This window comes from Colletotrichum gloeosporioides, assembly GCF_011800055.1.
Source record: "Colletotrichum gloeosporioides strain Lc1 chromosome Unknown consensus_63, whole genome shotgun sequence".
Taxonomy (NCBI): Eukaryota; Fungi; Ascomycota; class Sordariomycetes; order Glomerellales; family Glomerellaceae; genus Colletotrichum; species Colletotrichum gloeosporioides.
In genome coordinates, this window is record NW_025544708.1 from 708,674 (window position 1) to 733,725 (window position 25,052).

A 25,052-nucleotide genomic window follows, 5' to 3' on the forward strand; every position below is an offset into this window, starting at 1 on the left:
CAACTTGCGTATTCATCAATTGAGCGTGAGAAACAGGGTTGCGACCGCAACCGTGTACCGCATATTGCCAGACAGGGAATCCAACACGGCAACTAAGCACATATGCACAGCCCGTAATGCCAGAGGGATCTGCGAGTATCCTTCCTAATATCAAGCAATCTCAGTAATATCCCCTCCGGCCACGACATCGAAGAAGGCATCAGCAAGATAACCCCCACGCGACGTCGGCTTTCCGTACTTATCCGTCGCCATGCCGGCAATGGAGGGGGCGGCAACCTCCCGCATGTAGCCCGCAATCCCTTCCTTCTTGAACTTCTCCGCGAACTGCTTGGCGTGCAGACTGAGGCCCTGGGTCGCCCAGATTGGCTGGACCTGCCACACGATGCCCATCTTGGCAATGTCGGCCGGGAACGTCTCGACCTCCTGCGGTGAGTATCCTCCCTTGCTGAAGTCATACGCACCCGTGTATCCGAAGGCGAAGAGACGGTTCGGGTACGCCTCGCGGAGGGCTGTGTGGAACTCGTGCATGTCTTTCTTGTCTGGGAAGAGGGTTAGCGTTTGTTCGTCAGTCAAGTGAGGGGGCTCGCGGGAGGATGCACTTGGTTTGTCTAATAAGAATGTCAGCTTCTAACGCATGTGCTTTGTGATGTTTCAACCAAACGCACCCTGACGACTCCACGTCACATCACCGAGAGGTGCGGCGAGAATGCATCGGTCGATGACAGCTTTGGTGGACCATTGCCACATGTACTGGCCCAAGGGCGTCCTGGGGAGTTCCCAGTCGAATGCAATATCCTGACCGACAATACGCTTGGCGGCAGCTCGCCGGTCCTGCAATGCAACTGTCTTGTCGACGACCTCGGTCATGTATGCCTCGTATTGTTCTTTAGTTGCCACGAACTTGACAGCTTCATCAAATGTCATGAGGCCGGCAGAGGCCTTCCACTCGGACTTGACGGTAAGATAATCCTTTCCAGATTCCTTACCCTCCTCGATTGCTTGGATGAAGGAGCTAACCGGCTTCGTCGCGCCGAGCACATAAGGGTGGTCTCGGGGGTCAATCACGCTTGTCAAGAGGTAAGCACACGTGTCGAAGGACATGAGAGACAACCAAAACGGAAATTCGAAGTCACAGATGGTAATTGGAAAGGAAGGGGAAGGTAATATCTCACCTTGTGATGAACTCGGCATGGTCGCTATCACATCGACAGAGAAGCATGGTGTCTGCGCTATGCAATGTGATTAGAACGTATCCATTTTGCTGTTGCTTTGGCATACTCACCCCATAATGTCGAAGGTCATTCTGACGGTGGTCAGCCTGGACAAGTAGTCTGAAGTTGGCACAATGGTTCGCCCTTCGCCATTGGTAAACTTCTTGAGACCCATTGCCAGATCGTCGATATGGATCATCGCGACACCGGCCCCGACAAAGCTCCTTGTCAGCTTCATGCATCCAGTCAATGTGCCGAATCCCATATCGGCGTCTGCGACAATGGGCAGCATGTAGTCGATGCACTCGAGCGCCTCGCGGTCTGCTTCGCTGTACCTCATCCTCAACTGTGTCTGTCGCTGGTCGTGGAATAGTTGGGTGTTGAAGATGCGCTTGACGACAGATGGCACGAGATCGGCAGGATAGTCGGCATGGTCTTCACCCGGCCAGGTGGCTTGTGATAGCCCGCAAAGCGCGCCGGATACATACACAGTTTGCACTTTTCAATGTTAGTTGACTGGAAAAGCAAGCCATCACAGTTCTCGTGGTCATCCTTCATACTTGTCTTTGCCATCTCCTTCGCAATCAGGGGCTCAGTCGTTCCGAATGTAAGTTCGTATGTACCATTGTCATTGTGCTCATTCAGAATACGCCAAAGCTTCCTTCCCTGAACACTTGAGGCATACTCGATTTTGAAACCAACGTTCCTCAATGCAGCAATAGACTTGGCCGTGTATGGTCTGTTACAAGTTAGACGGAACAAATACGAACACCCCACTTCATCACCCAGTCACTGTGATCAACAATGCTAATGAGCCTGGTCTTGGCGAAACGGAATTGATGGAGGGGTGGTTAGATAAAAAGTAAGGTTCATATAGGGGTGTTTAATGGAAAGATGCAAACCTTTTGATGTGTTTTTGCCGATCGGTCTCCCACCACGCCTCAATCTCCTTGACCTCTGCCGCGAAGGCATCGCTCTCAGATTTAACGTCGGGCCACTTCAGAGACATCTTTCATATAGTTTGATGGAGTTCAAGATGCGATACAGAGTAGTCGATGATAAAGCCCAGTGAGAATCTGGGATGTTTACTACCTTACCTTATGTTGTTCTCGTGCGTGGGCAACGGTCCTTTTTGCCATCATCTCGCGATTACACTGATGAACAAGCCCTTCGGCCTACCTTACCCGACGTCGGACACCATTAAATCATCCCATTCCCTCATTATTCCCTATCGATGCTGGGCCTCAACCACGCCATCAATGTGCACCGTCTCAGTGATAGGCGATAGGCAAGGACAACCCATCGGTCGGGCGTCGGGATACTGTCGGAGTGGGCCCCTAGCGCCCGACAACTCTGCAAGGGTCCCCGGCAACCATCGGGGAACATCTCCCGATAAGAGACTCCCGGCAACGAGGGGGAGGGGCCGGGAAACTCAGTCAACAGCCGTGTAAGCCGTGTTGTCCGACCGTCATATCCAGCAGACAGTTGTAGAATTAGCTCAGTATCCTCCGACCTTTCCAAGCACTCACTAGTTTTGCGAAATACTCACATCAATCAACATGGGCAGCAACATCGCCAGCGACACCGTCAAGCCGACATGTCTCATCAATCTCCAGCTGGGATGGCCGTCACCCCGTCTCTTCGCAGCAAGCGGTCTTCTCGAGGGCGCCAACCAGGTCCTCACTTCAGACACCGAGATAGCCGCCGCGCTCGTCTACGGTCCTCACGTCGGACATCCTCCTCTCCGCAAAAGCGTGGCAGAATGGCTCTCCTCGGTCTACGGGACGCCAGCTGATTTCGAAAGAATAAGTATCAGCAACGGCGCCTCGGGGAACCTGGCCAACGTCCTGTTGAAATTCACCGATCCGCTCTACACGCGCAAGATCTTCATGGTTGAGCCGACATACTTCCTTGCATGCCCCATCTTTGAAGACAATGGGTTCCAGGGTAAGCTGAAAGGCGTCCCCGAGGACAACGAGGAGGGCCTAGATATTGCTTTTCTTCGCCGGGAGCTGGAAGTTGCAGAGGCACAAGCATTGGAAAAGGCAAAGGCTTCTGGAGAACTACATGCCCCGACGATCAAGACAGGCAAGACGTACCCGAAAATCTACAAATACGTCATCTACCTTGTCCCAACTTTCTCCAATCCCAGCGCAAAGACTCTTTCTATACAGATGCGAAAGGATCTTGTCAGCCTTGCTCGCGAATACGACGCGCTCGTCATTTCAGACGATGTCTACGACTTCCTGAGCTGGCCGGAAGATGCCGCTGCTCCTATTGACGCCGTAGCCACTGTGCCTCCTCGTCTTGTCGACATCGACCGAGGGATGCCTGGCTGCAACCAATTCGGAAATACCCTGAGCAATGGCTCCTTTTCCAAAGTCATTGGGCCTGGTGTTCGAGTCGGATGGGCGGAGAGCACGCCGGCTTTTGCCAAGGAGCTAGGAGAGGTGTAAGTCACGAGTGGAATTCCTCCTTTTCTTGTCCAGTCTTTGACTAATGGGCTTAAAACAGCGGCTCTTCAAGCTCAGGCGGCGCTCCTTCGCACCTCACCTCGACCTTTGTTGACAAAATGCTTCGAAGCGGACAGCTCCAGTCCCACATCAAAGACACGCTCATTCCCACGTACCGAGAGAGATATTATGCGCTCATGACCGCCATCGAAAAGATCCTGGTTCCTCTCGGGGTTCGTGTTGAAGTGAACAGGCCCAAAGACGCAGGTTCAGCGACGGCGGGGGGATTCTTCACGTACCTCAGGCTACCAGACGACCTTCCCGTCGCCAAGAACGTAGCCGCGATTGCGCTAAAGGATCAACAGTTGCGCGTTGCCTTTGGACACATGTTCACCGTCACTGGAGATGAGAGCAGCATCTCTCGGGCTGAAGCAGAAGATGGGTTTGCCCGATGCATCAGACTTTGCTGGGCGTGGCATGAGGTTGCGGAAATCAAAGAGGGAATCGAGAGACTGGGGGCTACTATTGTTGACGTTCGGGAAAGGATCGAGAAGGGAGAAGACTTGAGTAGCCCTGTAACTATTGGAATCCGGTAGTCGAATTGGACATCGCAGATTGAAATTTCATGTACTGATCGCAGCCAAAGTTCTATGTGGGTCTGCTCCTCTTGAAATGAACCCAGTATCCAACCTTAGTGGTAAGTAACATCCCGAAGGGAGTCTGTCTCCGTTGTGGATCACGTCGAGGCTGTCGCAGATTTTGGAAGCAAAGCGTCACACTATGAAGGAAGATAGAACTCCTGAGTGTAATGAACAATCTCTCATTAATACTCAAACTGCCATAATCTCAAGTAAATCCTTCTAAAATCCTCAATACTTGTTCTGTAATTATTCACTCAATCATCAACCGCAACCCGATTTCATCTTCCGACCTCAAATAATGGTAGCAGAGTTGCGAACAGGCTCCACAGCGCCTACCAACTTGTTCTCAATCTCCTTCTCTCGAGCATCCACAGGATCCGTGACCTGGGCCTCGGAAGCCGGTTGGTTCGCAACTGCCGCAGCCTCTTGCCGGAGCTGCCGTTTGTGCAGAAAGTCCGCGACAACTGCCGAACGCTCGTTAGCACGCCTTGTTGTTTTCGTGTAGGACGTGGGTTTGACTTACGGACGAGTACCACCGCAGCAAGCGCAAAGGACAGAATCGAAGGGAACCCTCGCTCGAACTTGGGAGCCATGGTCTGGGGGAAGATGAGAATCGGCAGGAAAGAGTCTGCGCAGGATACAGTTAGTTGCAAAAGTCTTTCCGAAGTCAATAGTGGGTAGCTCACTCGTTGCGTAGAACAATCCGTTCATGCTGGAAATCGTCAAGGCCCTCTCCTCGGCGTTGCCGTTGTTGACCTCGTTGGCCCAGGTCTATCTCCCAGTCAGCTTGGCATATCAACTCATAGATTCAAGGAGTTACTGACCCAGGTCACGGCGGTGACATAACCGCAGGCAACCAAGAAGAAGCCCGCAACGCGAGCGCCGTCGGAGGCGGGGTAGGCGGTGAGGATGGAGGAGCCGACGACGGTGGTGCCGAGCTATGAGGCCTTGTCAGTAGTTCCCTCTGGTGGAGACGAGAGGGATATTTACCAATGGGCCAACCATCCACATAGGTCGATTCCCTGTCAGATCGGACATGAAACCCCACGAAAAGTCAGTCACCATCGTGACGAGGTTGGCGCAGGCCGGGATGACGTTGCGCTGGGTGACGCTGTATCCGTTCTCGCCTATCATCCGTTAGCTTCAACTTGGTCCTCCCCAACTGGAAAACATACGCAGGTAGATGGCGAAATAGTTATTCGCCTGGCACGAGTTTCCATACTACCAGCAACAGTCAGCATTCTCCCGCTACACACTTCATCCACAACAGGGGGAGACTCACAAAGATGTACATCAGACACAGAACCCACCACCTCCAGTTCCCAAACATACGCTTGACGAGCTTCAGGTCCATGACGCCCGTGATCTCGACGCGGCCCAGCTTCGCGGAGCGCTGCATCGCGAGCTGCTTGTCCTCCTCGGTGATGTACCACGCCGTCGTGTTGTGCGGGTAATCCGGCAGCAGGAACCACACGGACAGCGCGATCGGCAGGCTCATGCACCCGCAGATGATGTACATCCAGCGCCAGCCCGCCATGCCGAGGTGTCCGTCGAGGCCCTTGTGGATGCCGGCCTGGAGGAAGCCCGAGGTTGCTTGGCCGAAGAAGCCGGTGACGTGCCAGACGGCGACGCGTCTTTGGGTCAAGTCAGCTTTCTGGACGGGCTTTGGGATAGGTATGTTGTGGGGCTTACTTTGCGAGTTCTGTCTTTGTGTACCACGATCCGAGGAGGAAGATTATAATGGGCGAGAAGGGGCTTTCAAAGAGGCCGACCATGAAGCGGAAGGCGTACATTTGGTTGCTTGTTTGGGCTGCAGCCTGCGCGAAGCTGTTAATTCCGAGTTAGCCATCTCTTCAAACAACAGTATGCTGAAGATGGAATCTTACGTGAATGCTGTCCAGCCTAGCTCGCAGACCACGAGGCAGATACGAGGACGGACTTTGAGTGCGATCATGTTTGCTGGGATTTGCATGATAGCGAAGGCGATGGTGTAACACACTTCAGAACACAACTCTGTTAGACGACTTCATCTCCGTCGGTTACTTTGAACACTTACTTAGCATGTATGTGTACTCGTTCCCCTTGATGTTCAAATCTTCCTTCATGCCGCTCACATCTATCGCTTCTTGTCAGCACACTAATAATCTCTCGTCAAGTCTCATCTTCGAAAGGAGCTACTCACATGCATTGGTGATGTTGCTCTGGTCAATGTATTTCATCCACTATCAAACTTGTCAGCAACTCGAAAGAGGCAACGGCGGAGGGGAGAACTCACCCATCCCAACGTCGCACAAATAAGAATCCCAAAATCCAACTTCCTCACCAGAGCCCTCTCCTGCGGACTCTTCAGATGCTGGTCAGCATCCCATAGATGATACAAAATCTTCTTTCCAAAAGAGACGTTGTGCGCCTCGTGCGCCCCGACGCCGACGTCAGAAGCAGCGGGAGACATGGCCGAGTTGACCTCGTGGCTCTTCTTGCCGTCCATGGTTGAGTCGCCTTGTGTGCCAACTGAATAACGAAAGTCTTTAATAAAGGCTTCCGCAAACCAATAAAGTAAAAGCCGGTGGGAGTTTCGACACCGAGGCACACCTTGGACAATGAACTTCCACTCCATAATGTAAGTTTTATTATCCTCCTAAAAGACTACGGGTTAATGATAACCAGCTACCACACCAAACTAATCCCCCTGGCCTACCATGCTGCATCTCCCATCCAACTGCATGTTATCAACAGTATCAGCAGATCAAAAGTGCAAGCCAAGACCTTAACACCCCCGGTGGATCCCCTCAATCTTTCGGAATCCTGGCCGAAGATAAGCTGCGTCAAACACACATTACGCCCCTCTCGTCGGGCGTCGTCCGACGCATTCCCCTTTCTTCTCCCCCCGATCGCTTTCCCCGCATTCTTATCATTCGACACCACCCCCCGGTCCCCGGATAAGCACCCCCGTCCGCCGGGGTGGCCGGCGTCCATCGGCCGACGTCGGGGTACGAATTAACGCGTCTGTCCTCTCTAAAACAGCCACAGCAATGAGGCCAGCCAACTCTCGAACATCTTCTAGATTGTATCTGCGCCTTTTCTCCTCCTATTCATCTCAAATCCCAGTCAGTCAGTGAGCGCTCAGAACACATACCCGTCTCAACCAAGACCGCCAAGACAATGTCCTCTACAGTGCGACCCGACCAGCTCGCCCTGGCCCGCGAGACGGTCCGCCCGAACCTCGTCAAGAGCCTCATGCGCCAGAACCGCCTCGCGCACTCCTTCGGCCTGCGCGTCGCCTTCTCCACCGAGATGCCCCTCGTCGCTAAGCGCGCGGGCTACTCGGCCGTGCTGATGAACCTCGAGCACATGGCCATGAGCATGGAGACGATGAAGGATATCGCTGTGGCGTGTCTGAACGTGGGGTGAGGACAGCACCATTCCCTCAAACATGATCATAGATGGGTACAGCCGAAAAACTGTTCAAATTACTGACGGTTGCTCTTCTTTCCTGCAGAATCACGCCTACAGTAGTCGTCCCAACATGCTCCCAGGAATGGATCTCCCGCTGCCTCGACTCCGGCGCGCAGGCCGTCATCGTCCCGCACGTCAACACCGTGGAACAGGCAAAGATGTGCGTCGACGCGTCAAAGTTCCCTCCCCTCGTGAGTTGCTTTCCATCCTCTGCAATACTCTCCAGCACTTCGACAGCTTACACGGAACACCGTGATTAGGGCCACCGTTCAGTCACAATGGTCACCGCAATGACCCAATACACCACGCAACTATCCTACGCGGCCATCGCCGAAGTCGTCAACGACGAGGTGCTGATAATGCCCATGATTGAGACGAAAGAGGGCGTGGAGAACGTGGAGTATGTCTACATCCCTTTTCCGAAAAGTAAAGTAGCACGAGCTCGTTCTGATACTGTCTCCCAGGGCCATCGCCGCGGTACCCGGCATTGACGCGCTCTTCATCGGGTGCGCAGACCTCTGCATGGAGTATGTCCTCCCCCCATCGTTTACAGAAGATTCGACTAACGGTAACTAGGCTAGGCATCCCCGGACAGTACGACTCGGAGCTATTCCACTCGACCGTAGCCAAGATCGCAGGCGCAGCCGAGAAGGCGAGCGTAGACGGACGCAAGGTGTTCGTCGGACTTGGAGGATTGGAGCCGAGGCCAGATCTGCTTGAAGAGTTTGCGAAGCGACATGCGCCTATTCGGTAAGCAGAAACTTTCACATAAATCTTTTTGATTGATGCTGACGACGACGATCGACAGATTCGCCATGGCGGGCCGCGACTTGGCTCTGCTTCTGGCTGGCATGTCAAAACAAGCGGCGTCGATGAACGAGATTTCAACAAGACTTCAGTAAAGCTTTTAGCCCAAAATAATGAAGAAAAAAGACGTAACAATTTGTACCACACTAAGCACTAATACTCCGTCCCAACGCCGTGCCAAGCATTGTCGCCACAAGCAACACGTTAACTCCGTGCAATATCCCTCGCTCGCAATGCTAAAGTCTTACACGCAAGATTTGAGAAAGAAGAAAAATTCGGTTCGTCATGCGGTTGATTGGATTGGTGGTGTAGGTCGGCCTAGGCTTTAGTCGCCCTCCCAAACGTTTGTCACGTTTCTCAGCGACGAGGGCTCGATGCGGCCCGCGGCGGTGCGGGTTCGGCCACGGGGTTCGCCAGTGGTGCCGTACTGGGGGCTAAGATCGCGGTATGTCACGGGCACGTCGGACTCGTCGCCACTGTCATTCGGAGCCTCGGCGGCGGCGGCGGCAGCGGCTGATGTGAGGAGGGGTCGGGTGCGCTCACGCTCCTCGATGGGGCGGTCCGAGAGGTGTCGCCAGCCCTGTGCCCACCACGCGTGCCTCCAGTTGCTGGCGCTTTGTGTGTAAAGCATGGTGAGAATCTGATGACAGATAGTCAGCCGTCAATATCCAAATACACATGATGAGGCAAACGCACCTGCAAGACACCGACGACTAAGACGATGCCCAGGTCGATGCTCGAGTTCCTAATCGTTGCCTCGCGCCATGGTCCCATGCACGGGGTGTCACGCCCGTATCTCTGGGCGCATTGCGCGTCTGCCCGGAATGGCCAGGCACGGTCCTTGACGCTGTTCAGGCCGCAGCAGTCCAAGCTGTCCTGGATGCGGCGAACGGCAGACTCATCCTTGCCAGCAAACATTTGCTGCCAGGTGGTCGACAGTCCGCAGTTCAAGTCGGCACCGGGAAGGGAAGACTGAAGGAAGAGAACGGCAATGGCGGTTGTCAAGACTCCCTGCAAGCTCTGCAGGATCGTCGGAAGCAGCTGCTCGGTGCGTGCGAGCGACTGGCTGGCGTTGAAGAGAAGGCGAGGACGGTAGAAGGCATTAACGGCGCCAATAATGGGGAGGATGATGGGCAGAAAGCTCAAAAACGGCGCGGTCGGGAGGGAGAGTCTCGAGCTCGAGACGTGAGTGACGCTGCGCGATGGTCAGTAAGGTGGAAACCGAACGGTGCTGTTGGTCTGTCGAGGAGAAGGACTTACATGGCCGTCACAAGAAGGGCGACGCAGATCTGATAATCCCAGTCAGGTTAGCGAACGAAATGGGGAATGGGACGCTGCAGTGCCGCCTGAAGTCCGTGGGCTGCTCACCAAAAGATACACAATGCCCGGGTTGACCATCTTGGCGTCCAGTCTCTGCCACAACTGCACCGGATATCTCAAGTCGACAAGACGAAGTTGAACGGGCGATCCCAAAACGTGGGAAGGCGTGGTGGCTCACATGTAAATACCCTGGAGAATCAGCGTAGTATGGAGAAAAAAGAAGTGGAGGACGGGAGAAGAAGGGTGTGGCGTTGGCCGTCGGGTCTCCAGGCGCCGATCTCTGCGACGAGAGGGGAAAGCTAACCTGTGGCCCCCAAATCGGACACCCTTTAGCGGCAGTAGGCAGCGAGCCCGCCCCCAGTTAATTAGGTCGACAGAAGGAAGACGCCGTGACGCCGCAGCTCCAGACGTCATGGGCAACCCTTCCGAAGCTCCCTCAGAAGCTTATTCCCTCACATTTGAGCACGCAATAGGCCGACAGGGTCTTGGGATGCCTGGGGAGTCATCGTTGGGCACACTACTGCCGGAGGCCCGCGTCGGCGTGGGACGGGGGTTCTTTGGTGGAATGCTGCTGGACCCCGCATGCTGTGCGACCGCACTGGACTGAGACGAGCAGAGGACACCGTGGGAGGTGGGAGGCGAAAGGCGATATTGCTCATCCCGTGGCCCTTTGCGCTGTCGATCACGATGCGATTTGCACCTCCTCGCCTCTCGTCCCCGGTCGCATGTGTGTTGTCTTGATGATGCTCAATGCACCCAGCCATGCCATGCCATCCATCAAAACCCGTCCATCAAACGATTTGTCGCTTGCTTCTCGTCATGAGCGTCTGGCGGTGTGCCGCTCGCCGCTTTCGGGTAAAAATAACGCACAAGGTAAGCTGAGGATGACGACAGCGGCCGGCAGGGAGCCATCTGGCTGGGTTCGACGGATGGAGGGCGCCTGCGAGCTCCCCTGCTGCTTGTTCCCTGTGCAGTTGCGCTACCCGTGGTTCGTCTGGCCAGCCATGCCAATTCAATGTTTACCTCCCCGTTAGACCCCAGACTTGGAGGGCCTAGCCATCAGCGACCGAGAAGGCGCCCAAAGACCCTTGGAGGTGCATGCACTACCGCCAATGGAGCTCGAGGGGTTGGTAGCAAGACGTGTCGGCGGGCGCAGTTGGCGAACAGCATTCGGTCGCACAGCTTCCATGGCTCAATCAGATTTGGTGGCCATATCTTTGTCGTTTCGAATCGAAAAGCTTGGGTAGTCCCGCCAGTAGATATCCAAGCAATGCCTCCCGCGTTGGGCTAGCGTACAAGAGAACAACGCACGCGCCTCACCATGCCCCGAGACGGCATTGATGGGAGTGAAAGCTCGCGCCCAGATTAAGGTAAAGGCGGCTCTGGAGTCCTTTCCGTGCGGTAGCTCATGAATGCGGCGAAGGGGGATCCTGGCTTAGACGTCCAAGCTTCTCGCATCAGCAGCATTCGATTGTAAGCCACGATCATTCCTATGATTCTTGTCACAGAATTCATTGTGCAGTGCCGCGACCCCGCCATTCCGACGACGCAAGCAGCACATCCCAAACAGTCAAGTAGCGCTTGACATGACACGAGGAAACGGAAGACGTCTTTGCATCGGAGAAAAGAAGACGCCAATGTCTGGGGGTGGAAAGGTCTGGCTGCAGGTTCACGGTGTGACGGACCCACAAGGCTGAAAGAGTCCCTGAGTGCCGTTCCGGGCAGGAAGATGCCGAGCCGGTAGAACGGCGCCGAAGTGGATCCATCAGCGAGGGTGATGTTGGAGATTCGGCTTGATCCTTGGGCGCTGACGACGCTGCCACTGCATCGTGGGGTCGACTGCTTGGCCTGGAGTCTCTTGGAGCGCTGATTGGGCCGCGCAGCTGAGCTCAGCTGTGTGTGGGCGAGAGACCAGCTGGGGAGCCAGCGAAACAGGATGCCGTGTTGAAGCCTCTGCGGCTGAGCCAGGATAAGACGGCGGTAAAGTGCCGATCGTCGCAACGGACTCTGAAATGGTCTCGTCGGCCCCAAAGAACCGGCAGTCGCCCAGTTGCGTTGGCCATGTCGGACGAGATGCGCTGGCAGCCACAGGCTTGAAGAAGATCGCGCAGGCTTTCAGCATCATAGCCCGTGTGTCCATTTCAAATGCTTTGGTGCGTCGAAGAATTGGATGCTTGTTCTAGAAGACCATGCCCGTCTGAGGGAGGTGTTCTCTGGAAGGATTCAGAGGATGAGACGAACCAGTGGACGAAGAACTTCAAGAAGGTGGTGAGGGGCACGTTTTAATCTGTCTTATGTAAGGCGTGAGCTAACCTGAATAGGTCGTCTCTGGCGGTTTCCATTGGCCACAGCTCAACCAGCTCTCCAATTATCGGCTCCACACCAAAAGAACCCCTCCATCGCGCCGGCGCATTCTGAGAAGGAGCTGAGGGGCATTTTGGGGGCGCATTCAAGGAAGGCACCACACCAGCTGCGACCTGACGCGGCGTGCATCAGCCAAGCTTGACGTCGTCTGTTTTCCCTGCCGCCGCTCCTCCTTGCCTCTTCACCATCATCTCACCTCCGCACCTCACCTCACCTCACCTCGACCCTTCAAATATCCCTACCTACTCCGTGCGCCACAGCTCGAGCGCAGACGACAGACACCCTCCCTGCATCCTGAGTCAGAACCCACCTGTCGCCCCTCAACATGGCTGCGCAAATCACCTCAAAGCTCGCCAACCTCAATCCCTTCTCCAAGCGCGCCCCCGAGGATGAGGAAGAGCTCGGCGAGAAGACGGACCACTCCACCCTCGCCGGTGGAGGCCACGCCGCCCGCGACTCCGACCTCAAGCACCGCCTGCGCGTGAGTCGCGCAATCAAGTCCTTCCTGGTCGATCAGAAGGTTCTGTCCTCCAAGGAGGCCGACATCGACTCGGACCAGCCCTCCCGCGCCCTGCAGGCTCTCGTCGACAAGCCTCACATCAGCGTTCCGCGCGAACTCACCGACAGGTCCCACCCGTTGCCCGAGTACTTTATCAGCTCTAGCCACAACACCTACCTCCTGGCCCACCAGCTTTATGGAAGCTCCTCGGCCGAGGCCTACGAAGACACCCTGCGCGCTGGTGCACGCTGCGTCGAGATTGATGCTTGGGACAACCCCGACAACAAGGACGAGCCCAAGGTCACCCACGGCTACACCCTGGTCTCTCACATCCCCTTCCGCGCCGTCTGCGAGACCATCCGCGATGTCGTCGACCAGGAGGCGAGAGATCCTAACCCGGCTGCCCCCATCCTTCTGTCTCTGGAGAACCACTGCGACCCAGAGGGGCAGATGCGCCTCGTCCAGATCATGAAAGAAGTCTTTGGCGACAGGTTGCTGAGCAAGGCGGTGCGAGAGAAGGGCCACGCGGAGCAGGAAGGCGACAGCCCTGTCCGTCTCGAGGAGCTCGGCAACAAGATCGTGCTCATCGTCGAGTACCACTTCCCCGGCGAGCCTGACGACAGCAGCTCGAGCTCGGACGACGAGGACGAGGAAGAGAAAAAGGACCACGAAGCCTACAAGGCCAAGAAGAAAGCCGCCCCAAAGACGCTCATCGTCCCCGAGCTCGAGGCTCTCGGCGTCTACGCTCAGTCCGTCAAGCCAGTCGACAACTCCTGGTACGAGGACATTCTCAAAGAAGGGCCTCACCACCACCTCATTAATGTGTCCGAGTCTGGCCTCGCCTCCCACATGCCCGAGGCGAGCGACAAGATCTCCCGACACAACGCCCAACACCTCATGCGCGTCTTCCCTAAGGGCACCCGCATCTCATCTAAGAACCTCCATCCGGTCCCTTTCTGGGGCATTGGTGCTCAGATTTGCGCTCTCAACTGGCAGACATTTGGCGCCTCTATGCAACTCAACGAGGCCCTCTTTAGTGGTTCCGAGGGCTTCATCCTGAAGCCTGCCGCGCTCCGAGCTGGCGGCTCCGGCCATCTTGATTCTGGAGGCAAGAAGAAGCTGCGTCTCCACGTTGGTGGCGCCACTGACGTGCCTATCCCTTCGAAACGTGACGACGACGAGCCCATCAAGCCCTACCTCACCTGCACTCTGGTTCATCCGCATGACCTGTCCATGGAACCCCCTAAGAGGAAGACGGCAGGGTACAGGCAACACAAGCTCACGGGCTTTTTGCACAAGGGCGAGAACCCGCCACCGACGGAACCGCTTTGGGACGAGACGCTGGAGTGGGAGTACCAAGACAACGAGATGGTGTTCTTGCGAATGCTCATTAAGAGCGACGACAGCTTCGCGAGGAACCCGATGCTGGCAGTCGGTGCCGTGCGCCTAGCTTACACCGTACCCGGTTGGGTCTTTATCAGAATGCTGGACTTGAAGGGCAGAGAGACAACGTGCTCCATTCTCGTCCGCTTCGAGATTGTTGATGCATAATGAGGGATGACCGTAGTAGTCTAATGAATATATGTCACTTTTCCTTATCTCGTTGCGATTCGAATTCATCTTTGGATCTTTAGCGGTGAGAGTGAGACCAACTGGGGTCAAATCTACATATGGTTCTCAAGGTCCAAATAGACTTTCCGTCTCCCTGTTATCACCCCCAGTGTTTAGTACGAGCGGCATCGGTTCCATCTAATCCTGGATTTTCTGGCCAACGACATCCATCCCAAGGAGTCCAATGTGGTGCTCCAGCTCGGTCTACCTCCATGCCCTGGACTTCGTGTCAGGCTGTTGTTCAAGGGTACCGCGAGTCATAGCCTCGCGATACGTCTTGTCGTACGACGACATAGTTCGCGCGTATTCGTAGCGCGGTGTTCGTTGACATTATATCCACAACCTTTTCCGTGAGTGGAACGCTGCGGTGCCAGCATTTCCGTGATGAAGAGGTCTAACGTCGTTGCTAAGAGACACAGGATGAAGTCTTCAATGAAGCCGTTGGCACTAGTGTCCCTGGTGTCAAATCGATATACTGCTATGCCGCCCCTCACCACCTCACTCGCCCTAGAGATTTCTAACGTCTTATGGAAGCCAAGGGCGTATGAGCAGAAATTTCAACAGAACAAAGGTTTATACGAGCCTATATGCGCAGCGGTATATGGGGGAGGGGCCGACATTCTTAGCGAAGCTCGTACCATGAGGACAAGGTGCGAGTCAGGATATCAATGATGTTGCACAGAGTCGATTGGAGGAAGTTTGTGTTGGTGCTGATCGTACTTAAAGGCATGGCTCCACCGAACAAGAAATACGGAGGGCATTGCCGATATGCTTGGCGACCGGATGGGATGTGGAGACGTCGACAGAGTCAGTCGAGGTCCAGTCTGAACGTTACTGATCGGGGACATATGATCTCACCCAGTCGATACTTTATGCTCGTAGATGTAGCGCAAGACAATGAGCGAATTATATAAATGGCAACCTAACTGACTTCATCCCACCGGTTTGTCATTCTAATCTGCATCGACCATCCCTTCATCTTCATTATAAGCAACTCGACCGCCATATATAAACATTCGTCCATTCCCTGACACAACAACATCCATCACAATACCTACGATTTCTTTCACAATGCGCCCCGCCGCCATCCTCACCCTCGCCTTCGCGGCCTACGCCTCCGCGTGCGCCAGCTACAACGACTGCCACTGCTACGACAGCAACGGCGTGCCCAACAACGGGGCAACCAAGTCCGTGTGCGACCACTTCGGCGGCAGCATGATCAAGGCGGAGCGCGAGTACGGCGCGAGCACAACGTACCAGGAGTGCGAGGTCAAGACGTACGGCGGCGCGTCGAGCTTTGATAACTGCGACTGGCGGAGGCGGTGCCAGGGCGCGGGGGCGACGGGGGCGGATTCAAGCTGTCGGTCCAAGTATCCTTGAGCCAGAACGACTTTGGGAATTGAGGGGTATCGAGTTGGGGGATTGTGTGGGTTATGAATGGAGGGATGTGATGCGCAGCCGGAAGAATCGATTTTTTCATGCTCTGTCTGGGTGGAGCTCTTGCTCACTTCGTTCCTGTTTCGATGTTCTCACAGCTAATGTGTTTGTCAGTCGGGCAGCCATTTTTTATTTACCGCAGGACGGACGATTGCGACGGTTGCTCAACATGGTTGAAGGACTGACGCTGGCTTGACCATCTTCGAGATCCGGTCACCCATAATGCTCTGGACCTCAATGACAGTTGATGCCTTCAAGCAAATTCAATATGCTCAGCAGGCCTAACCCCAAGCCCTGCGCTCGGCAAAGTTATCTTAGCGCACGCGAAGCCCAAAAGTTCAGACGTGAACATGCCTAATATTGTCTGCGAAGAAGTGCTTTGATCGACGGCACTCCGATAGTTGTGGGGTGCAGCCTACGGGGGGCTTGGCAGGCACACTTCCCCGTGGGGTAAGTTATCTCTCCCGCGCGTTCGTCCGATGCTCCGGGCCAGATCTCCCGACAACGACGACATGCACGGGGAATGTGAACCGGACCAAGTTATCAGGCCAGGGGTCAAGGATCTTGTGGTACTCTGCCAAGACCTGGATTGTTTCCTCCTCCAATAGCGGCCCTTCCATTGAGGAAATGCCGTCTGCGCGTAATGTCGTTCGCGCGGCCGAACGACATCTACCGGCGCGCCAAAAGCGGGAATGTAACTCGGGCAGAAGCTGTCTCGCTGCTTTTCGGGCCACGAGAATGAACGTGCGATCGATGTTGCAGCCGACATGTAAAGCTTATCTATAGACTGTCCAGTTACCGAGGAATATAAATGAGCGCAAGAATTTCTCTTCAACCTGGCTTCCGGCGATGGAGATTGAAGGCAACGAGCTCTGAAGCACAGAAACATTCATTCACAAATCCCAGACAATCATCATGAAGTTGCAAACGACGCTTCCCGCAATTCTTGCCCTCTTCGGCGGACTGTTGGCCCACGCAGCTCGGCCCTTGGAAAACCTCGGCCGAGGCGTAGTCGCCGTCCGCAGAAGCGATCAGGAGATCCTCGTTTCTTGGCGGCTCCTAGGCCTTGACCCCAGCGGGATCGGCTTCAACCTCTATCGCGACGCGGGCGGAAATCCCGAGAAGCTCAATAGCGCCGTCCTCACCGGCGGCACCAACTTTGTCGACTCCACCGCCGACCCGGACGAGGTCAACACCTACTTCGTCAGGCCTGTTATCAGCGGCAAGGAGCAAGACGCCAGCGAATCCTTCACTCTGCCGGCTGACAATGCCGTCGAACCGGTCGTTCGTGTCCCCATCAACAGCGGCGGCGCCGTCAAGTTCATCTGGGTCGGCGATCTGGACGGCGACGGTGAGTGGGACTTTGTTCTTGATCGCCAGACGTCGCCTCAGTCCCTCGAGGCGTACACCAGCAACGGGACTTTTCTGTGGCAGGTTAGTCTGGGACCCAACAGCGAGAACCAGAACAATATCGAACCTGGCTCTGCGACGATTGATGTCGGCCACTGGGATGGCGCGACTGTATTCGATTTCGACAGCGACGGCCGGGCGGAAGTCGCTCTGAGAATCGCCAACGGCGTCAAGTTCGGGGACGGCACCACTTTCGATGACGGCGAGACCAACGACCACCAGTTCATGGCCATCATCGACGGACTTACCGGCGTCCTCCGCGCCACTGCCCCTGTGCCCACAGATTACATCGAAGACGGCCCCATGGGTGCGCGCTTGGGCGCAGGATTTCTCGATGGAGAGACGCCCCACCTCGTTGCCTACATGAAGAACCGCCAGGACTCGGGAGCGTTCAATCTGATCTATGCGGCCTACACCTTCAACGGCAAAACTCTCACGCAGGAGTGGCAGTGGAACCGGGGCAACGGCAATTACTCGGACGGACACAACACGCGTATCATCGACGTGGACGGCGATGGAAAGGATGAAATCTTTGAGATCGGATTTGGTCTCAACGGCGACGGAAAGCCTCGCTACTCGCTCAACGACCAGGGTGTCGTCCACGGCGACCGTTTCCACATTGCCAAGTTGGACCCTGACCGCGAGGGCCTCCAGGGGTACGGCGTTCAGCAGGATAACCCGAGCCTCTTGTATGAGTACTACTATGATGCCGACTCTGGCGAGATTCTCTGGAAACACTACGGCGATGAGGTCGGCGACAATGCGCGAGGTATGGCTGGAGACATTGACCCCAACCACGAAGGGATGGAAGTGTGGTCATTCATGGGCGTCTACAATGCAAAAGAGAACGAGCTTACTGAGTCCGACACCTCCCTTGCTCCGTGGCCTCATACAGGTCTCTGGTGGGACGGAGACGAAATGATGGAACTCTTCAACGACGGCAAATTTGAGAAGTGGAACTGGAACACCTCTGCGGTTGATCGTATCTTGAAGGTCAGCACCTACGGAGGCACTCTGTCGGGCAGATACGCCCAATTCATTGGCGACATTCTTGGCGACTGGAGGGAGGAGGTTGTTGTCACCAATGCGGACGCGGACGAGTTGCTGATCTTCACGACGGACAAGCCGAGCGACATCCGGCTGTACACTCTGGCACACAATCCGGCTTATCGTAACGCCATGACGCTGAAGGGCTATATGCAGTCTAGTCACGTCGACTATTTCATCGGCAAGGATATGCAGACACCTCCTACGCCGAACATCAGATATGCAGGTGCCTAGAAGCCGAATCCAGCACTAAGGTGTTGGATACTCACACCGGCAAGCCCAAATTGCAACAGCCAAAGGAGGGATGCGACACCCATTCAATTTCGTCCACATTACTCATTAAGAGTTTCTTGTAGCTATTTATCTTCACACATGCACAAAATAACGACAGTGGTCACACTCTATTTACATTGAATTCAAGGCTTTCTCATGTACAGTATTATAAACGCGTCCGGTATTCCAGGATGCTTTCTGACTCGACCCAGACGCGTTATCCTTATTCGTAAACGGCTTTTCAAACAAGCGTCTTGGCGACGCAGCGAATACGGCGGCCAGAGAAGTGGTTGTCGAGGTTGACGCACTCGCCAGGCAGGTCACCGAGGTATGCACCAGTGCAAGAGCCGCCATTACTGGTCTTGCCCTCGTACGCGAGCCAGGGTCCGTAAGTAGCGCCAGTGGCCAGGTAGACGGAGTGGGACGAATCGTCCATAGTGACGGTGGCAAGCTTGACGCCGGTGTGTCCGTAGTTGAGCGACCCAGAGCTAGTGAGGAGGTGTTAGTATATCATGCCCAGTAGATTGTGTGAAGATTGATTGACAGATAAAGCGGAAAAGCGAGTAGAAGGGCCGGGTGACTAGGGCTGTCATAAGGCTGAATGGGATGTTGACTTACCAATCGCCGCTCTTATACTCGTTCGCCTTGTTGTTGGCTGCTGAGACAGTGGCAGCGAGGCCAAGGACAAGGGTAGCAATGATGTTGTTGGCGAGCATTTTGCAAGGAATTTGGCTGTTGGGGATGAAGAGTTACAAGTAGTGTAATTGAGACGGATAGAGATGGAGAGGATGAAGATGAGGATGAGGGTAAATGTTAGTCTGCTGTCGGTAACTGAAGACCTCTTTATAACAAAATCTTAAGTCAACGATGGATAACTCGCTGTCACCGCCGCAGATATTATCACGAGCCTTCTCGCGAAGGATTCAATGCGGATCGCACGATGGAGCTTGAACCCTTCCAACGTGCGATCATCGCCATCTCTCTGCCCCCTGCCAGCCGTTGACAGACAGGGCTTAGAAGCTGCCTGAGCTCCACGTCCTTGCTCGGATTGGAGGTGATCATCACGGAGAGGATCCGGGTGTGCGGTCTCCAGAGCACCGCAGGGTCCTTCGAGTCAGGCACGCCGGTTCAGCCGGCGAATTTAGAAGCTCAATACCCGTCACAGCCTCGGGCCGCAACCCTGGTCCCTGTCGCTTATGGAGGAGTTGGCTAAAGTGTCCACCTCAGGAGGACATCTCAGTGGGTGTGTTCTCGGATGCCTAACTGGGGTTCAGAAGTTTGTGCCAACGGATAGCAACTCCGTGAGTGGGGCATAAGATGTTCCAGATGTCAACCAACATCAGATATTTCAAGTCGTTTTCGGGGCCCTATTGGTCGACTCACAGTCACGGCGACTCAAGCATGTTCTCAACTCACAGCTAGCTAATCAGTAACCAATGAAGTGCACGCCAAAAGGCAGAAGGATTTGGAGCTACCAAGGTCCATAAATACTTGCCGATGGCAATACGACAACCGAATCCTTCAAGCGGAACAAGTGGAAGGAGCCACTGGTCTGAGTGGGGCTTTAGCTATTATGGGACTGATCTCGGAGGCTGTCTCCGTCAATTCTAACCCAAGCAAACCGGAGCACAAACGCCCTTCAGAGGTACCAAAAGGGTGCTTTACACCGGATTTGAAGACAAATATAAATAGACTGGTATGTGAAATTGTCACCAGAAGAGTAACGAACCACCAACAGGGCTTGAAATATCTAGGACCATTGCAGCCATTGCTCCCCTTTCAATGAGCAAGGCCAAGTCCATCTCCTATCCCATGGCTTTACACCATTTGAATAGTTGACGATGTAGCTGGAATGAAGCGAAATCATAGCTAACTCATTTCTAGAATCGTTTCGAATCAGAGGAGTGGGACGGGACAGTGCATGGTTCCAAACAAACCATGGGTATCCTGAGGGAATAGTACCCTAATCTATGAATGATGACAGTAAGAGAGCGTTTTACGAGACAACCGCATACTTCACGTTGGAAAACAATAAATATGTTTGTGAATCATTGATTGGTGGTATAGTATGCAATTCGCGCGGGTAGCATGGCATGCTTCTTTCACGGACGGTAAATTGAGTTAGGTCGAGCTTCAGAGCCACGTATCGACAAACGTGTGAACCGATGATGCTTAGTGTAGCGAACGGACGCTAAAATATTATGTCAATCGAATTAAAGCATAGCACGCAATATGTTTCATCTGCCATGTAACCTTACAATCGGATGTCCATTTCACCCTATAGAATTAGATTTCTTGGCGCTAGAAGCGTGTTCAATCAATTGCATGAGTCCGACTTGACCTATCACAACACTGTACATAGGGTCACAGCAGAACGACGGTGAATCGCGGGGTTGTCCATGGCGTTCTTTTAAAGCCCTCGCGCAACTCCCTCGACTCATAGTTGACATGTAAACTTTTTTTTTTTCACACGTTAGAAACATGGATGAGTCTTACCCGGGGCATGCCAACCGTGGCGCAGATAATGGGGAGAAAGCCTTCCTCGACAGCTCGGCTCAACACGCTGAGCCACATCACCCCAAGGGTCTCGAGGTGAGTATGACCAGGCTTCCGGATTCATTTGTTGGCAAAAAAAGCCTGGACAAAACTAATCTCATCTAGCGGTACATAAGTCACTCTGCTGTGGTGAACTTTGGTGTGATCATCTTAGCGTCGTGGGAGTCCTTTGCTGTTACTTTTCAATTTGCCCTGGCCAACGGCGGGCCGGCTTCGATGTTTTACGGGTCTATCTTGGCTGGCTTTGGGGCGTGCGCCATTGGGTTCTCGCTTGCTGAGCTGGCATCTATGTAAGTATTGCCATCACTTTCCGTGACCTTCCCCATGGTATTCACATGAGTTCAGTGATCCGACAGTCGGTGCACAATACCGGTGGTCTGCCAACCTCGCCCCTAGTGCAAACAGATTCTGGGGTCTGCTGCAAGGTACCTACAGAATCTCTTGATCATCGGGCGGAATCAATTGCAAACTTCTGACCTGCTTACAAGGATGGATCACGACTGCTGCCTGGTGCTTCGCCTGTGGAGGTCCCCCGTCCATCCTCGCGAATATCATCACGTCTTTGGCAATTTTCAATAACGAGACCTACGAACCGCAACGCTGGCACACAAGCTTGATCATGATTGGCGCTCTCATAATACCTTTCCTCTTCAACCTCTGGTTCCGTAAGCTGCTCGATGTGTTCGAGATTCTCGGCGGCGTCTTACACCTGGCTCTCTTCGTCGCTTTCATCGCCGTTCTCGTCGCTTCGGGGCAGCGTAGCAGTAATGACTACGTGTTCAAGACGTTGACCTCAGATGTATCTGGCTGGAACAACTCTGGCGTATCATGGGGCTTAGGGCTGTTGACAGTGACCTTCTCTGTTACCGGCTTCGACAGTGTCATCCACATGAGTAAGTTTTCGTGCCTTACCTCTCCTGGAAACAACCACTTATCTACTTGCTTAGGCGACGAAGTCAAAAAAGCCCAGACTCGGGTGCCGCGCAGCGTCATCCTTGCTTGTACCGTGAACTCGGTCATGCTGGTTGCTTTCGTCATAGTGTTGCTATTCTACATTGGCCCTGTAGATACCCTTTCCACGGCCCCTCTTCCACTGATCTACGTCGTCTACAATGCAACAGGCTCTAGAGCTGCGACCAACGCCCTAATCTCACTTGTGGCAATTATCATTTTCCTTGCCCTGTTCAATATGCTGGCGTCCGTGTCCCGTCTTGTTTGGGTCTTCGCCAAAGACAACGGGCTGCCTTTCTCCAACTTCTTTTCGGTTGTAAGTGTACTCTATCGTCGAGAGCTCTTCTCGAAAACCTTCTAACACTCTTTTAAAAGATCAACCCCACATTGAAACTCCCGGTTCATGCCTTGCTTTTCATTCTTGGCATTGTTACGTGCCTCTCCCTTATTTATATTGCTTCCAGCACCGCGTTCAACGCCCTGATATCTCTTCAAGCCCTAGCTCTTCACGTGTCATATTTCTTCCCAATTCTTTTCCTGTTGTTGCGACGAGTGCGAGGCCCTTCCCCGCCCTACGGTCCCTTTAAGCTTGGCAGCGCAGGTATTCCAGTCAACATCTTTGCCTTGTGCTACTTGGTCTACGTGGTACTTTGGATGCCGTTCCCACAGATTCTACCAGTCACCAAAGACAACATGAATTATGCCGGACCGATATTCGGCGCTGTCCTGGCTGGCGCACTGGCTGATTGGGCCTTAGGTGGTAGGAGGAGGTTCCAGATGCCTGTGAGGAAATACGGACTCTCGTCTGCGAATTGAAAGGCCCATGTCGGCAACGCCAGCCCATCGCAGCGTTAATCGAGCTGGGCGCGCCTTACGTAATCAGCGATTACGTAAGGCACCGCCCTCTGCGATCAACGCCGCGATCGCAGCCGCTACCTCTAACGTAGTTAACCACATATATATTACTACTAATATAGTTAATATAATATAATATTTACTGCTTATAGTAACCCTTACTAGCTAGCTAGTCCTATAAGACTAATACTAATTAGTAGTTAACTTTATAGTTACTACTATATAATACGTTAATTAACTATAGATTAATAAAGTTTTAGAAGAGGTAGTCTTATTAATATTTATTTAGATCTATTCTACTTAGGAATGCTTAATTAATTAACCTATATTAATAAGGTAGTTATAAACTTTAAAAAAGATAGTTTATATCGCCTAAACTGCCTTAAACTTACCCTCCTCTAATCTTTAAGAAGAGTATATTAATACTAATATTATTAGTATTAATAGGATTAAATAATATCTCCTTATAGTATTAATAATAATAAGATTATAATAATAGCTTTTATAGCCTCTAATCTTATACTTAATAGAAATAGTTATAATATAACTTAAAAGATAGTTTATCTTACTTAGAATGCTCTTAATAATTACTTCTACTTCTTATTTAAAAAGTGTCTATTATATACTTAACCCTTAATATTAATATTAACCTATTAACTTATAATTAATAGTAAAGTTAACTTCTTACCTCACTAATTACCTCTCTTAGCCTCTTACCCCTTATAAATAGAGTTTTCACGCTATATAAATAGATAAGAGATTACTTTATTTTTAATAGCTCTTAATTACTTTCTTCTTTACTAAATTAATATTAATAGTAAATAGCTACTTTAAGCTTATTTAATAATAACTACCTATATAGTATACCTTATTATAAGAATTTTTCTGCTATTTAATTACTAAACGCTAACTACTAACTATTAGCTAAGAAGAGAATTTTTTACTATCTTTTAACTTTATTAACTTATACTCCTTCTATAATACTACTATACTACTTTTATATCCTTAAAAGTCTACTACTTTATTAATAATATTACTTACTAAACTTTACTTACTTTCTTTAACTACCTTCTATAATACTCTTTTTTTACTTTAGTAAAAGCCCTCCTTAGCCCCTATACCTCTATCTTTAACTACTATTAAGTTATATTAAATTAAGTAAGTAATAAAGTAGTAAATTATCTATTAGATAAATAAGCTTTAGTTACTTTAATTCTTAATTAAGCTTTTTATAATTATAGTATAATAAACCTCATTTATTATTTAACTTAATACCTTATTTTATTAATAACTCCCTTTAATAATAGCTAACTCCTCTAACTTAAGATTATTACCCTCTCTACCCCTTTTACTTCCTCTTAGCCCTCTAGTTAGTAACTACTCTATCCCTATCCCTACTTAGGTTTATAATATAGTTAATTATAATATTTAGAAAAAACTTAGTAATATTAACTTAGAGTTAAACACTACTATTTAATAGTAACTTACCTTATACTTTCTATTTAATATAGAGTATTACTAACTTAATAACCTCACTAACTCTACTCTCTAAGGTTAGATATATACTAATTTTAAAGAGGTACTAAAGTCTACCTTTACTTATTATAACCCTACTACTATAAAAAACTTTAGAGACTTCCTTATTACTAATAGAGTCTATATTACTATAAATAGCACCTCTATTACCTCTAATATTTATACTACTCTTTACTAAGATTTCTATAAGTAGACTATAGAGGAGATTAATAATAAAGTCTCTAAGATTACTACTTTTAAGAAAGCTATTAAAAATACTAACTTTTTTAATAATGTTAACTGTTAGCACAGGTATAAGCGTATTCAGGGGCGTAGTATATACGCCTATATAGTATAGGGTTATAGATGGGCTTATATTATAATAAAAGGTGATAATCCTGAGCATTTATAGGTATTTAATCGTATAGATAATAATAAGGGAATCGATATATTATGATAACTCTAGTTGTTGTTTTTTATGTAATTAGCAGGTTTCCTCCTCTAGTAGGGAAAGGTAAGGGGAAAGATAATCTGAAACGTAACCTACTAAACTACTAATTACATAAGGTGTTTACATAACTATATATATTACATAATCAATATTATAGTTATAGGTTATAATAAATAGAGTATTTTTATATAAGGT

General features: G+C 51.7%; 10 protein-coding genes across 10 annotated transcripts; 6 read left to right on the plus strand and 4 right to left on the minus strand.

Annotated features, from left to right (window-relative positions):
- Positions 1-150: 150 nt before the first annotated feature.
- On the minus strand, positions 151-2,220 carry GCG54_00003360 (Mitochondrial 2-methylisocitrate lyase; the record flags this gene model as incomplete). Its single annotated transcript, XM_045403433.1, has 6 exons — positions 151-608; positions 666-1,066; positions 1,173-1,229; positions 1,283-1,709; positions 1,772-1,950; positions 2,114-2,220. The coding sequence occupies 6 exons, from the start codon at positions 2,218-2,220 to the stop codon at positions 151-153; spliced, it is 1,629 nt and encodes a 542-aa protein (XP_045261714.1).
- Positions 2,221-2,770: 550 nt separating this feature from the next.
- On the plus strand, positions 2,771-4,260 carry GCG54_00003361 (uncharacterized protein; the record flags this gene model as incomplete). Its single annotated transcript, XM_045403434.1, has 2 exons — positions 2,771-3,663; positions 3,726-4,260. The coding sequence occupies 2 exons, from the start codon at positions 2,771-2,773 to the stop codon at positions 4,258-4,260; spliced, it is 1,428 nt and encodes a 475-aa protein (XP_045261715.1).
- Positions 4,261-4,596: 336 nt separating this feature from the next.
- On the minus strand, positions 4,597-6,793 carry GCG54_00003362 (Pantothenate transporter FEN2; the record flags this gene model as incomplete). The annotated part of the gene is made up of 12 exons (XM_045403435.1): positions 4,597-4,769; positions 4,829-4,933; positions 4,992-5,076; positions 5,130-5,243; positions 5,296-5,432; positions 5,481-5,526; positions 5,588-5,939; positions 5,998-6,132; positions 6,192-6,303; positions 6,362-6,421; positions 6,488-6,527; positions 6,581-6,793. The coding sequence occupies 12 exons, from the start codon at positions 6,791-6,793 to the stop codon at positions 4,597-4,599; spliced, it is 1,572 nt and encodes a 523-aa protein (XP_045261716.1).
- Positions 6,794-7,467: 674 nt separating this feature from the next.
- Positions 7,468-8,663, plus strand: GCG54_00003363 (2-dehydro-3 6-dideoxy-6-sulfogluconate aldolase; the record flags this gene model as incomplete). Its single annotated transcript, XM_045403436.1, has 6 exons — positions 7,468-7,712; positions 7,805-7,952; positions 8,022-8,161; positions 8,226-8,288; positions 8,338-8,511; positions 8,570-8,663. 6 exons carry the CDS (start codon positions 7,468-7,470, stop codon positions 8,661-8,663), a joined length of 864 nt encoding a protein of 287 aa, XP_045261717.1.
- Positions 8,664-8,893: 230 nt separating this feature from the next.
- GCG54_00003364 (uncharacterized protein) lies at positions 8,894-9,966 on the minus strand (the record flags this gene model as incomplete). The annotated part of the gene is made up of 4 exons (XM_045403437.1): positions 8,894-9,208; positions 9,265-9,763; positions 9,829-9,857; positions 9,937-9,966. The coding sequence occupies 4 exons, from the start codon at positions 9,964-9,966 to the stop codon at positions 8,894-8,896; spliced, it is 873 nt and encodes a 290-aa protein (XP_045261718.1).
- A 2,611-nt stretch (positions 9,967-12,577) lies between these two features.
- Positions 12,578-14,302, plus strand: GCG54_00003365 (1-phosphatidylinositol 4 5-bisphosphate phosphodiesterase 1; the record flags this gene model as incomplete). The annotated part of the gene is made up of 1 exon (XM_045403438.1): positions 12,578-14,302. One exon carries the CDS (start codon positions 12,578-12,580, stop codon positions 14,300-14,302), a length of 1,725 nt encoding a protein of 574 aa, XP_045261719.1.
- A 1,131-nt stretch (positions 14,303-15,433) lies between these two features.
- GCG54_00003366 (uncharacterized protein) lies at positions 15,434-15,742 on the plus strand (the record flags this gene model as incomplete). The annotated part of the gene is made up of 1 exon (XM_045403439.1): positions 15,434-15,742. One exon carries the CDS (start codon positions 15,434-15,436, stop codon positions 15,740-15,742), a length of 309 nt encoding a protein of 102 aa, XP_045261720.1.
- Positions 15,743-16,714: 972 nt separating this feature from the next.
- On the plus strand, positions 16,715-18,490 carry GCG54_00003367 (Rhamnogalacturonan endolyase YesW; the record flags this gene model as incomplete). Its single annotated transcript, XM_045403440.1, has 1 exon — positions 16,715-18,490. One exon carries the CDS (start codon positions 16,715-16,717, stop codon positions 18,488-18,490), a length of 1,776 nt encoding a protein of 591 aa, XP_045261721.1.
- A 280-nt stretch (positions 18,491-18,770) lies between these two features.
- On the minus strand, positions 18,771-19,245 carry GCG54_00003368 (uncharacterized protein; the record flags this gene model as incomplete). Its single annotated transcript, XM_045403441.1, has 2 exons — positions 18,771-19,017; positions 19,148-19,245. The coding sequence occupies 2 exons, from the start codon at positions 19,243-19,245 to the stop codon at positions 18,771-18,773; spliced, it is 345 nt and encodes a 114-aa protein (XP_045261722.1).
- A 1,765-nt stretch (positions 19,246-21,010) lies between these two features.
- Positions 21,011-22,852, plus strand: GCG54_00003369 (Choline transport protein; the record flags this gene model as incomplete). Its single annotated transcript, XM_045403442.1, has 6 exons — positions 21,011-21,121; positions 21,191-21,375; positions 21,431-21,510; positions 21,574-21,978; positions 22,033-22,352; positions 22,412-22,852. 6 exons carry the CDS (start codon positions 21,011-21,013, stop codon positions 22,850-22,852), a joined length of 1,542 nt encoding a protein of 513 aa, XP_045261723.1.
- Positions 22,853-25,052: the final 2,200 nt, after the last annotated feature.